Raw genomic sequence first — 12,977 nt, 5'->3', positions numbered from 1 at the left:
ACCCCTCAGGACTTGGCTCCGTGTGGCCCCAAGAGAAAACCCAGACTTAGCAAGACTTTCAAGGCCCTGCCTGGGCTGCCTCCACCAGCCCACCCCACCTCCGTGCCTCCTACTCCCCTGGCCCTAACTTGCAGCTCCCGGAGGAAGTGGCCCGCGCCCTCGACCAACTGTGCTCCTGCCCTCACGTGCCGGGGGTGCCTGCTGGTGGGCGTGACCCTCTAAACCCCAAGCTCTAGGCAGGCAAGCCCTACCCAGCAGCTTGAAGGGGCCCTCCCGTACCAGCAGGGAGCCGAGCAAACAGGCACGCGTCAGCACTTGTCGGTCGAAGGAGTAGCACCTACGAGGCTTTTCAAGCCAAGAACCCAGAGGCTGGAGAAGGGCCACACTGTCGACCAGGAACTGTCGGCCAGGAGGCGTGTGCCCAGCCCCAGCCCCAGCCCCACAGCCCCAAGCCTTGCTCTCCTCAAACACAGGGGCCCAGCCCCAGAAACACCCTGGACCCGAGGCTCGGGGATGAGGTTGGTCCCCTCTGGAACACCCGGCAGGCCTGACCCATCCCCACCCCATCCCCAGCCTGCAGGGCTAGGAGCTCCTGAACTTCAGCACCGGAAGTTCACAACCACAGCTGGCCACTTTCGGAGTCTGGATTCCGATGCACAATGGTGAACGCTGTGAACCGCGGAGCCCAGACGGCACCACCAAGCCCCTCATGACAAGTGCCTTGCTGGGTCCCCATGTGCCCAAGGGCCACGCCCCCTTGGCTGGCCCTCAAGGTGAGCAGAAGGCAGCGTGGCCACACTTTCACTGGGAGGGGAGCACGCTGAGCTCAAGGAGCGTGGGAGGTGGCCCCACATGCAGCCAGAGCCAAGAAGTACAGCCAGGAGGAGGCCCAGGTACCTCTGCCCCACTAGAGAATGGGGCCAGGAGCCTCAAGGCAGGAAGGCCATACCAGGGTTGAAGAGGACGATGGCACGCAGGCAGCCCAGCTCCGTCTTGTCCATCTGCATGTCCCGCATCTTGGACACGAGCTCCGTCAGCACCCTGCAGAGGAGGAGGGCAGACGCCCCATCCCAGTTAGGCCTCAGCCCTCACCAGATACCCAAGACCTCTGGGGAGCCCGGCGTGGCCCGAGGGCAGCTGAGATGGGCCAAGCCAAGGCAAGGACTCCCAGACAGCCCGAGAGGGAGTGGGCTGGAACCCAGGCCCAGGTGCCGCCCCTGCCAGGCCTGCCCAGCCCTGCCCGGAGGGTGGGCTCCTCTCCTCTCCCTCTAGGGTCTGCCTGTGGGGCTTTATTCTGGGAACCTAGGTGCTAAGGAGGGGCCTCGTGACAGCTAAGCTGAGGTAAGCCGGAGCTGCACATAGGGCACAGAGTCCACCCCTCCGGAACCCAGGGAGACACACCACTGTCCCTCCTCAGCTGTGGACCCAGCACCACTGAGGCAAAGCCCCTTCCCGTGCCACAGCCCCAGCCACTCCCTTCAGTCCAGGAAGAGACCTTTCCCCAGGGCCTGGTGTCCCTGGGTGGGGGATGCCAGAGGGAGGCATGTCCACCTCTTGTCACCAGAGAAAAAAATCCACCAGCCTCAACACGGGGAAAACCCGCCAGCTCCCTCCATGGAGACGCTGGGGGCGTTCTTGGATTCAGACTCAGCTGCCCCAGCCCTGCAGCTGGATTCTGAATCACACCGGCCTCTGCAGTGTCCTGGGCCCCCTAGCCTCAGCAGCCTGCCCACCAACCCCAAAGCTCAACCGCTGTGTCCAGGAAGTGAGGGTGGGGCACGGCGGGGGAAAGGAGGTGACCAGGTGGGGATGGTTGCCTAAGGAGCCTGGGCTCTCCCCTGTGGGCCAAGGGGGGCCCTGAGGGTCTGCAGAATGGGGAGTGCCCTGGTTGATTCCTGGGAGAAGATCTGAAGGAGGCTGGAGGACAGGGTGGGACAGAACAGGAGCTGGGAGGGACCCCCGATGTCTGCTCTGAGGCAGGGGCACACAGCTGCAGAGGGATGGGGCAGCAGGCATGAAAAAGGCCTGGGCCACTGAGGGCAAAGACTCTGCATTCCACTCGCACAAAAGGCGAGGAAATGCCGGGGCCTCTGTAGTCACTGCTGTGGGACCCCAGAGAATGTAACCCTGAGACCTCTGTCATCGCCATCTCTACCAGCCAGACAAAGGATCTGTCAGCTGGGCAAGTGGCTGGGGCTTCGCTTCCCAAAGCCATATCCCCAGTACCCCACTAAAGAAGCTTCTGTGGGCAATACACACTGCACCCTGCAGCCCCCGTGGGGACCCTCCTGTACACTAACTTCTTAAAGGCCCTGACAAGTCCTGCAGCAAAGACCCTCGAGGACACGGAACTAGCGTTTGCCCACGATCTGCGGCCACAAACCCTTTTGCACTTGGCACATCCCATGGAGGTCAAGTTCCAGGATCACCCTTGGGACTCTGGGACCTGAACCACTCCCTGGGGCATTGCTGCTGGGGCATTAATCCCCCTGTAAGTGCCGGTGCATGGCCTCTACTCACCTCTAACGTTAGGGCTCTCGTCTTCAGGGGCCACCTTCTCTAGGTGGCCTGCTCCTCCCCACCCACTGCTCCTGTGCTGCAAACCCCTGCCCAAGGGACCCTGCAGTGCCCCTCCCCAGCCTTCCTGCTCCAGCTGAAGCTGACATCCGGTCCCCAGAAGGCCCAGTCTGGTGTGTGTGGGCTCTCTGGACTCGTGGAGAAAGACTATGCAGAGAGGCCGGGCGCGGTGGCTCACACCTGTAATCCCAGCACTTTGGGAGGCCGAGGCGGGCGGATCACGAGGTCAGGAGATCGAGACCATCCTGGCTAACATGGTGAAACCCCATCTCTACTAAAAATACAAAAAAAATAGCCGGGTGTGGTGGCGGGCGCCTGTAGTCCCAGCTACTCGGGAGGCTGAGGCAGGAGAATGGTGTGAACCTGGGAGGCGGAGGTTGCAGTGAGCCAAGATTGCGCCACTGCAATCTAGCCTGGGCAACAGAGCGAGACTCCATCTCAAAAAAAAAAAAAAAAGGCTGTGCAGAGACAGGGACAAGGAAGCTACTGTCCGCCTCACCTGGCAGAGCGGAGTTGGCCAGCACTCCAGGAGGGCAACATGAATGGACACGGATCACCCAGGCCCGGACGAGGGTGGGCCCTCCAGCCAGTGCTGCCCCTCCAGTGTGTCCCCTGAGAAGCGGCTGAGGTGCATCCCGTGCTCCACTGGGAGGCGTGAAGCACTGCGGTCCTGACACCCCTGCCTGCACGGCGACAGGCATTAGGCAGCACCACGCCCCGGGCTGCCACGGCATTACCGCGCCAGCCTCAAACAGCCTGCGACGTGCCAACTGGAATTGACTTTTACAAAACTGCATCTATGGTATAATCACTTTAAAAAGAAATGAAGCTTTCCTTCCCACGGATCAATACATGGCATCGTGAAAAAAGGAGAGCTGGAGGGAGATAGGCCAAGTGCTCCCTGTGGTTACAGATGCCCCAGAGGCAGGGCTGGCACGGGGCTCTGAGCCTCCTCCTCGTGCTTTTCTCTGTTTTCCACGTGTGCACCCTTCATGTACTGAAATAATACTAGGCAGGACGTGCACGGGGGCCGAGGCGGCTGAACTCAGCTGGCCTGGCGGTGGAGGTGACCAAAGTGCCCTCGCCCCTCTCGGGACCACCCCTACCTGTCAAAGATGGCGCCCACCCCTGCGCTGTGGGCGCTGTTCCGGTGGACGTGCAGCCCGGTGGCCAGGAGGATCCCGTCCTTCACGGCGATGGAGCGGTGGGAGAAGGAGGCGATGAGCAGCTCATTCCAGCCTGGGGAGGAGGCACACAGTCACTCGGCTGTCTCCAGGCCCCACGGGGCTCGCCCCTTCCCCAGCCCCTGGTGGGACCCCACAGAGGCAGCATGTCACAGACCCTTCCTGACAGGCTCTGGAACCCCAATCCCATGAAGTGTTCCACAGAAAACAGGTTCCTGAGAACGCCTCTTCCACAGTACACACTGGCACACAAAAGGCCCTAAGAAGTCCCACACAAAGTCCCTTGAGCTTTGTAGAACCCAGGAGCTCACAAACTCATGTGCCCCAGAAGCTTCCTCCCACGTGTGCAGGACACTCCTGCCACGGAGCACGCGGGAGAGCACCCAGGGATGTTCCCAGGGTGGCCCCAGAACCACTGCTGCCAGCAGGGTCCCAGGAGCAAACTCTCGGGGATCTGTGTGCCCTTCGTGGAATGCCACCAAACAGCAGGTTATCCAACTGAAGGCAGGTGCGTGAGGGCCGCTGCCTCTTTCGGGGGGTTCCCGGGGGGGAGGTTAGAAAACAGCAGCCCCTCAACATAGTGGGGGTTCCCTGGGGGGCAGGTGGTGAGGTAACAGCAGCTCCTCAATATAGTGGGGGTTCCCTGGGGGGCGGGTGGTTAGGTAACAGCAGCCCCTCAACATTGGGAGGTTCCCTGGGGCGGGTGGTTAGGTAACAGCAGCCCCTCAACATGAGGTTCCAGTGCAAATGAAGCAGAGCAGGCACTGGGGAGGAAGAAACAGGGACCCTCGCGTGCACATGCACTACTGTTTTAACAGCTCCTGGAGACGGTGACGTGGAATCACCTGCAGTCACACAGTCAGGGACCCTCGCGTGCACACGCACTACTGTTTTAACAGCTCCTGGAGATGGTGACGTGGAATCACCTGCAGTCACACAGTCAGGGACCCTCGCGTGCACACGCACTACTGTTTTAACGGCTCCTGGAGATGGTGACGTGGAATCACCTGCAGTCACACAGTCAGGGACCCTCGCGTGCACACGCACTACTGTTTTAACGGCTCCTGGAGATGGTGACGTGGAATCACCTGCAGTCACACAGTCAGGGACCCTCGCGTGCACACGCACTACTGTTTTAACGGCTCCTGGAGACCGGGTGACGTGGAATCACCTGCAGTCACACAGTCAGGGACCCTCGCATGCACACGCACTACTGTTTTAACAGCTCCTGGAGACCGGGTGACGTGGAATCACCTGCAGTCACACAGTCACCTTCAGCACCTTCCACACTCCCTGAGCACTCTAGAGGCTCCAGCCTCTCTGGCCAACACTGTCATGAATTTCCCACTTAATCCCAACTGTAATCCTGGAAAACTGGCATTAACCTTGTTTTACAGAGGGGGAAACTGAGGCATGAGGCAGTAAGTGATCAGCAAGAAGTTGGTAGGGACCACCGTGCCAACTCCGGCTGGGCCTTCCACACCCTCCCAGCACATACCCGCCCCGTCATGGGGACCCCGGGGACAGGTGTCACCGTCCCCATTCTCCCCATTTCACAACTGAGTAATCCCAGGGCCCCAGGAGGGAGTTCCCACCCCCGAGGCTGCCCCGCCCAGGTGTGCTGACAGACCAGGCAGGGATGGCACCCAACTGGCCCCAGGCTGTGGAACCAAAATGAGGGAGGAACGGTGGGGTCTGTGCCCCATCACCATGGGAGCAGGCAGACGGCACCACGGGCGGTCTGATGGAAAAGCCAGGGCTGGAAATACCGTCACAGACGCGGGACTGGCACCTCCCCGTCTGTCACGCATCCCCTCTCCCTGCCAGGTGGCAGCAGGCAGCCCGTTGCGATGGGGGGTAAGAAGAGTGGGGTTCCCTGGGGCGGGGGTTTAGGAAACACAACCAAGGCCACAGCGTGCAGTGGTGTCCCAGGGCTCAGGCGAGCCAGCCACGAAAACAGCTTCCACGCTGCCCAGCCAGACTTTCTTTGACCACAAAACCCTTTTTTTTTTTTTTTTTTTTTTTTTTGCCCATGAAACGTCTGTAGCATCACATTTGGGAGAACTCTGATCTAGAAGACCCCCCTCAATCTGACATGTGGGTAATCTGTGGCCCGGGGAGGGGAAGGGTTTGCCCCAAATCACACAGAGACTCGGACAGGAGCCCCGGGCCCACTCCCACTCCTGCCTCTCCTAGAGCTTAGCCTGCCAGGTTTTCCCGGGCTGAGAGGTTCCCCCAGGAAAGAGCTCTCTCTCCCTCCCCACACCAGGCCCAGTGTGGACAGACTTCCTGTGGCCAAGGGCAGGGACCCAGGGGGCCGAGGACAAGAGCTGGGCTGGAGCACAACTGGCCCCAAACCCACCATCCGTGGCCAGTCCTGGCCTCTCGGGCCTGCCTCTCTCCCTCACATCCTGCAGGCCTGGGGGTTTACCTGAGCGGTGGCCACCTCCCCTCCCACTGCCCCGAGAGCCCCTAAGGCCACCCAGCAGGCACCAGGGTAGACTCGCCTCTGAAACTCTGGTGTGCCCAGCAGAGGGGCCTGTTGCACAGCTGGGGTCAGAAGGCGCTGCTGAGCCGAGATGCGGCCCTCAGCACAGGATACAGGTCAGGACCCCAGACACATGGACAGAACAGCACGGAGTCTCTCTCTGCACCCTCCAGCATGCCGGCTACATCTCAGCTCCCCTGTCCCCCATCCCTCCACCCCGATGTCCTCACTCGGTTATTTCTCCTCTCCTGCCCCGCACACCTTTGTAAGCTGCCCTCCTCCTTCTTGGACGTAAGAGAAAAATGGGAGAGGAACCCATTTTACAGTAACCTTTGGGGTGTCTTCACCTTCCTAAGTGCTCCATCGCTGCAGGAAGGAGGGTTCCTGGCCCTGCAATGTGGGGGCCCGGCACGGCCACAGCTTTAAACGGTTCAGGGTGCGCTGGCCTTTCAGAAGGAGGACCTCAGCGATGCAGGGGATACCAGGTCTTACTCCAGCCTCCAAGCGCAGGACAAAGAGTCTTGCCTGGGGCTGCTTCCTTGGTCACTATGTCCTCCAACTCAAGAGGCTGGCCCTTCCCGAGGAACTTACTCCTGCAGATCCCTCGTGGCCCTGCCCAAACGCTCAGGGCCTCTGCTGCGGTTGCAGGACCCCTGAACAGCGCTTCCGGAAGGAACAGCACAGAGTCACGGGTCAGGTGGGGAAGCCGGGGCCTCGGGCTCCAACCTGGCTCAGCCCCGTTCCTGTCTCACCTCTGAGCCACCACTTCCTCAGCACAAGGGACAGTGAGAACACCTACTCCTGGTGGTCTGGGGAGTTAAATGAGTCCATACTCACGAGGCAGGGCAGGGCCCCCCCAGAGTCACGGCTGCTGTCCCCATGGGGCTTGTGATGGGGATCCCGTCCCAGGGCGGCGGTGACAAGAGCCCAGCCTGGCTTACCCTATGTCCTGGGGCCGGAGATGTGGGCAGGATTAACAAGACCAGGGGAGCAAAGTGGTATGCTGTCCCCCACAGGGGACCTCGGGCCTGCTACCTAAGCCTGGCCCCTCCCTCCCTCCCTCCCTCACAGCCCAGCAAGGCCCGCCTACTTCCCCCCCATCCCCCTGCCCCCCGCGCAGGAGGTGCCTGTGCAACCCAGGCCCTCAGACGACCCTGCTGGAGCAGCTAACGCAGCCTCAGAACGCAACAGCCTGGGATGAGGGGGCAGCTGGGAAGGAGGTTGGACGGAGGAACCCGAAAGCTGTGAGCGACCCAGCCCTGTCTCAGTTTACTCCTCTGACAAACACAAGGGTCAGGGTGTGACTCAGAGCTTCCATGGAACAAGCCAAAACTCTTCATTTTAATGCTTTATTTCTGAAGGCCTCCTGGATGGGTGGGGCAGGAGCCCACCCCAAGGAAGGGGCCCTACCCCGCAGGAGCAGTCACATGTGACATCAGCCTCCCACAGCCTGGCTGGAATCCTCCACCAGTTTCTGGGCCCCTGCAGGGCTGTGGCCACTGCACCTCCACTCAGTGTCACCGAGAGCCACAGGTGGACACTCCCCGGGGTGAGCAGAGACCTTGGGCCTTGAACCTGCATGGCCAATGGCTCTCACGATGGTGGGAATCGCAGGTCTGGGCACCCATTCCCTCAGCACCGCACTCTGCCACGACCACCCCACGCAGGCTGAGGCTGGAGCCAGAAGCTGCCAGAACATGGGACTGCAGGGCCAGGCACCACACAGATACAGCGACGGACACAGCCGTCAACCTGACTCGGACCTCCGCCCGGCCCCCAGCGCGCAACCATCTGGGATCCCCCAGGAAAAGAGCTGCGTGCAGCCGGCTGTTCTCTGGATCAGCCTGGTGGATTGGGGCGGGGTGGGGGCACCATCCTCTCTCAGCAAAAGCCTTGGCTATCTCTCCAAGGATCACTGGGGTCAGTCAGGCCTGCAGCTAGCAAAGCCAGGGGCTCTGAACCGAGGGCTCTGGGGGAGCCCCTGCAAACAAGGGCAGGGTTCCCTTGGCAGGCAGAATACTCACCACACCCTGAAAGAAGTCTGAGCCCGCAACGGCAGACAGCCACATGCCTCAGGCCCAGAGGGGCAAGGACCCACCAGACACGAGGCCAGTGGGATTAAGTCAAGGACTTTGAGATGGGAGATTATCCTGGCTCCTCCAGCGGGGCCCAACATGGCCAGAAGAGTCCTTCCAGGAGGGAGACGGCGGCACCAGGCCCTCTACACACAGCCTGTGTGGTCACAGCCCTGACCCAAGCAACTTCCAGAACATTCCCTGCTTCACAGGGAGCCCGTCTCTGTCTGGCTGTGTCTTCTCCACTTGTCACTTAGGAGCCGTCTTCTATGGGCTGAGGCTCCCCGGTCAGGCTGAGGCGGCGGAGCCCACAGTGCAGAAGTGGGCCTCTAGGCAGCTGGGACACCCGGCCCTAAGAGAGCTTGGCTTCTTGGGCCCAGGGGGACATGGGACAGTGACCAGCACCATCGTCGGGTACTGAGGGCAGACCTGGGCACCCAACGTGTTGCTTCACCAGCAGGAAACTCCACTAACAGCCTGGCCTCACAGCTACCCCAGCTGACTGGGCGAGAACCAGCCCCCGCCAGCACGCCCCTCACACCCCCTTACTGGGTGGGGGACCAGCTTTGGGGGGGCCTTTCCCATCCAGGCTTCCACTGCCAGCCTGACCCCAAAACCCCAAAGCTCAGCTCCCAGCCACCGTCCTGGCCGCCACATGGCATTACGGGGAGTGTGTTGCGCGTGGAGCAGGCATTTCTGTGCAGTGGCTCCGCACATCACCATTACCACATGGAAAGAGAGCTGCCGCCTTGGGGTGAGAGGAGAAGGGCAAAGAGCACGTGGCCCTCCTGAGCAGCCCCTTGAACACACCCAGCCTCCCTCTCCAGAGCCCCCAAACCTCCACTGACAGCCCATTACCTCTCTGAAGGCCACTGAGAGACCCCGCATGGTACACCTCCTTATGAGGGACAGAAGGAAACTGAGGCCCCAGGCCCTTCCCCCAATAGCCCCATAGAGTCCACAGGAGGTCCTGGGACGGGGGAGTGTCCTGGAACGGGGGAGTGTCCCGGGAGGTGGGGGAGTGTGTCCCGGGAGGTAGCAGTGTGTCCTGGGACGGGGGAGTGTTACAGGAGGGAGGAGTGTCCTGGGACTTGGGAGTGTCCCGGGAGGTGGGAGTGTCCCGGGAGTGGCGAGTGTCCCGGTAGCGGGGAGTGTCCCGGGAGGGGGGAGTGTGTCCCGGGATGGGGGAGTGTGTCCCGGGAGGGGGGAGTGTGTCCCGGGAGGGGGGAGTGTGTCCCAGGAAGGGGGAATGTCCCAGGAAGTAGGAGTATGTCCCGGGAGGGGGGAGTATGTCCCAGGAGGGGGGATGGGAAGGGGGAGTGTCCTGGGAGGTAGGAGTGTGTCCCGGAAGAAGGGAGTGTCCCAGGAGGGGGGGAGTGTCCCGGGAGGAGGGAGTGTGTCCCGGGAGTGGGGAGTGTCCCGGGAGGGGGGAGTGTCCCGGGAGGGAGGAGTGTGTCCCGGGACAGGAAGTGTCCAAGGAGGTGGGAGTGTGTCCCAGGAGGGGGGAATGTCCCAGGAGGTAGGAATATGTCCCGGGAGGGGGGAGTGTGTCCCGGGAGGGGGGAGTGTGTCCCGGGAGGGGGGAGTGTGTCCCGGGAGGGAGGAGTGTGTCCCGGGAGGGAGGAGTGTGTCCCGGGAGGGGGGAGTGAGTCCCGGGAGGGAGGAGTGTGTCCCGGGAGGGGGGAGTGTGTCCCGGGAGGGAGGAGTGTGTCCCGGGACGGGGGAGTGTCCTGGGAGGTGGGAGTGTCCCATGGGGAGTGTCGCGGGAGGGGAGTGTGTCCCGGGAGTGGGGAGTGTCCCAGGAGGGGCGAGTGTCCTGGGAGGGGGGAGTGCCCCAGGAGGTGGGAGTGTGTCCTGGGAGGGGGGAGTGTGTCCTGGGAGGTGGGAATGTGTCCCAGGAAGGGGGAGTGTGTCCCAGGAGGTGGGAGTGTGTCCCAGGAGGGAGGAATGTCCCAGGAAGTAGGAGTATGTCCCGGGAGGGGGGAGTGTGTCCCGGGAGGGAGGAGTGTGTCCCGGGACGGGGGAGTGTCCTGGGAGGTGGGAGTGTCCCGTGGGGAGTGTCGCGGGAGGGGAGTGTGTCCCGGGAGTGGGGAGTGTCCCAGGAGGGGCGAGTGTCCTGGGAGGGGGGAGTGCCCCAGGAGGTGGGAGTGTGTCCTGGGAGGGGGGAGTGTGTCCTGGGAGGTGGGAATGTGTCCCAGGAAGGGGGAGTGTGTCCCAGGAAGGGGGAGTGTGTCCCAGGAGGGAGGAATGTCCCAGGAAGTAGGAGTATGTCCCGGGAGGGGGGAGTGTGTCCCGGGAGCGGGGACGGGAAGGGGGAGTGTCCCGGGAGGTAGGAGTGTGTCCTGGAAGAGGGGAGTGTCCCAGGAGAGGGGAGTGTCCCGGGAGGTGGGAGTGTGTCCCGGGAGGTAGGAGTGTCCCAGGACGGGGGAGTGTGTCCCCGGAGGTAGGAGTGTCCCGGGAGGGGGGAGTGTGTCCTGGGAGGTGGGAGTGTCCCAGGAGGGGCGAGTGTCCTGGGAGGGGGGAGTGTGTCCTGGGAGGGGGGAGTGTGTCCCGGGAAGGGGGAGTGTGTCCTGGGAGGGGGGAGTGTGTCCCGGGAGGGGGGAGTGTGTCCTGGGAGGTGGGAGTGTCCCAGGAGGGGCGAGTGTCCTGGGAGGGGGGAGTGTGTCCTGGGAGGGGGGAGTGTGTCTTGGGAGGGGGGAGTGTGTCCTGGGAGGTGGGAGTGTGTCCCGGGAAGGGGGAGTGTGTCCCGGGAGGTGGGAGTATCCCGGAGGGGGGAGTGTCCTGGTATGTGTCCCATCTGCATGGCACCCCCATCCCCGCCTAGGCCTCGCCACTCACCTGCCCGCAGCAGGATGACCTGGTCGTCCAGGGGCAGCTCTGAGAAGTGTGGGATCCGCTTGGCCCACTCCACCAGGGTGAAGAGCTGCTTGTCAGCTGCTTGGCAAATGTTGGTGACGGGGTCGTTTGGCTGTAGTGGAGGGAGAAGAGCAGGACATTCAGTCCCAGAAGCCAGTGTACTGACTCAACACAGCCCAGACCAGGCCCTGCCCCACATGCTGGGCCCATGCAGGACGCTGAATACGGCCCCTAAAGATGCCCAGGTCCCAATCCCCGGAACCCGGGACTATGCGACTTTGCATGGCACGTGGGGCTTGGCAGAGGTGATTAGGTGTGGCCTGAAATTGGGAGGTGGGCCTGCACCACTGGGGGGACCCAGGGTCATTGCAAGGGGCCTATGAGAGGGAGGCAGGAGGGTCAGAGGAAGAGATGCAATCACAGACACTGGGGCCCGAGGGGAGAGAGGCTGCTGGGTTTGAAGGTGAAGGAGGAGGCCATGAGCCAAGGAATGTGGCAGCCCCAGAAGCAGAGGCCGGGGCAGACTCCCTAGCAGAGCCTCCAGGAGCCAGCCGGCAGGCACCTTGACGTCAGCCCGGCAAGACTGCTTTTGGTTCTCTGGCCACGGAACAGTCAGATAATAAAACGTGTGTTGTTTCCAGCCACTGGGTTACAGCAGGACACATGAGTCTCTCCCACAGCTCTGGAAGGCAGGTACGGCGAGCAGACGAAACTGGATATGGGGCAGCATTGGAGCTGGCTGGGACCAACCGCCTTCATCTCTGATGGCCATGGTGGTCCATGCTGAGGACAGGGCCGGCCTCTCACGTTCCATCAGGCACGGATGCGGGAGCTCGGGAGGGCAGGCGCCTCGGCTGAGACACCAGGCCCCAGGCACAGAGACAGTGGCATTCATGTCTCCTTTGGAAAGCCCTAGCCGGAAGGGGACCATTCAGTCCCACAGATGAGGGGACCCAGGCGGCCCTGAAGCAGGGCAGGAGGGGAGGCCCCTCCTCAGCTCCTGGCAGGTGGGGCTTGGGTCATGGACCTTCTGTGTCCTGAGCAATGGGAACTCAGATGACGGCCCCCTCAGTGGTGCCGCTGCAGGAATAACAACTGTGAACAGGATTCGGGGATCCCTCACTTCAGGGTATCCGCCAAGGAGAAAAATGCCTCCCTTTGAAGAGCTTCCACCAACAGAAACCATCTGCTCCTCAGACGTGCAGCCTAAACGCAGCGCCTGGCGGGAAAGGCCTCTGAGGGCGGAGTGAGAAGGCCCCCAAGGAATGACACAGAGACTCGCCAGGACCCTCGGAAGAGGGCAGGGCAGCCCTTGGGGGCCCGAGCCAGAAGGGGTGTACAGAGAGGTGGGATCCCTCGGCTGAAGGGGCTTGACCACAGTCTACACAGGTCTCTGACTCACTCATTCCTCCACAAACCTTCCATGAGCAGCATCCACAGCCCCCAGCACTCACAGGGCTCCTGGCTCTGTGCCCAGCACCCCCCAGGCCCGCCACAGCCAGGCCAGCTTCTCAGCCTCAGCCTCTCCTTCTGTCACGCTGGGGGCTGAAAGGGGCCCGTCCTTCTCGCCTGCCCATCTGCCGCAGGGCATCCCTGAGAAAGGATGACGCAGGCCTGGCAGGGGCGGGGGGATGTGGGGAACCAGCCCCAAGCACCGTGTCTGTAGCAGGTGGCTCTGCTGGGGATCCTTGTACCCAGGAACTTCCCAGCCACTGGCCGGCCACTCTCAGAAGCCAACACGGGGCCCAGAGCAGGCCCAGGTGACAGGCTGGTGCCATGGGTAGGAAGGAGAGCCTC

The 12,977-nt window shown here is 62.4% G+C and overlaps 1 protein-coding gene across 10 annotated transcripts in view; it reads right to left on the bottom strand.

Annotated features, from left to right (window-relative positions):
* RXRA (retinoid X receptor alpha) overlaps positions 1-12,977 on the bottom strand; it is a 115,772-nt gene that overhangs the window by 7,652 nt on the left and 95,143 nt on the right. For all 10 annotated transcript variants that reach the window (XM_054500682.2, XM_054500690.2, XM_054500684.2 and 7 more), the window contains 3 exons: positions 11,163-11,292; positions 3,684-3,816; positions 950-1,041 (listed from right to left, as the gene is read on the bottom strand). In XM_054500682.2, coding sequence (XP_054356657.1) covers positions 950-1,041; positions 3,684-3,816; positions 11,163-11,292 — 355 coding nt within the window. The remainder of the gene's footprint in view (positions 1-949; positions 1,042-3,683; positions 3,817-11,162; positions 11,293-12,977) is intronic.

Source organism: Pongo pygmaeus, chromosome 13, assembly GCF_028885625.2.
Source record: "Pongo pygmaeus isolate AG05252 chromosome 13, NHGRI_mPonPyg2-v2.0_pri, whole genome shotgun sequence".
NCBI classification, from domain to species: Eukaryota; Metazoa; Chordata; class Mammalia; order Primates; family Hominidae; genus Pongo; species Pongo pygmaeus.
This window is presented reverse-complemented; position numbering and strand designations above follow the sequence as displayed.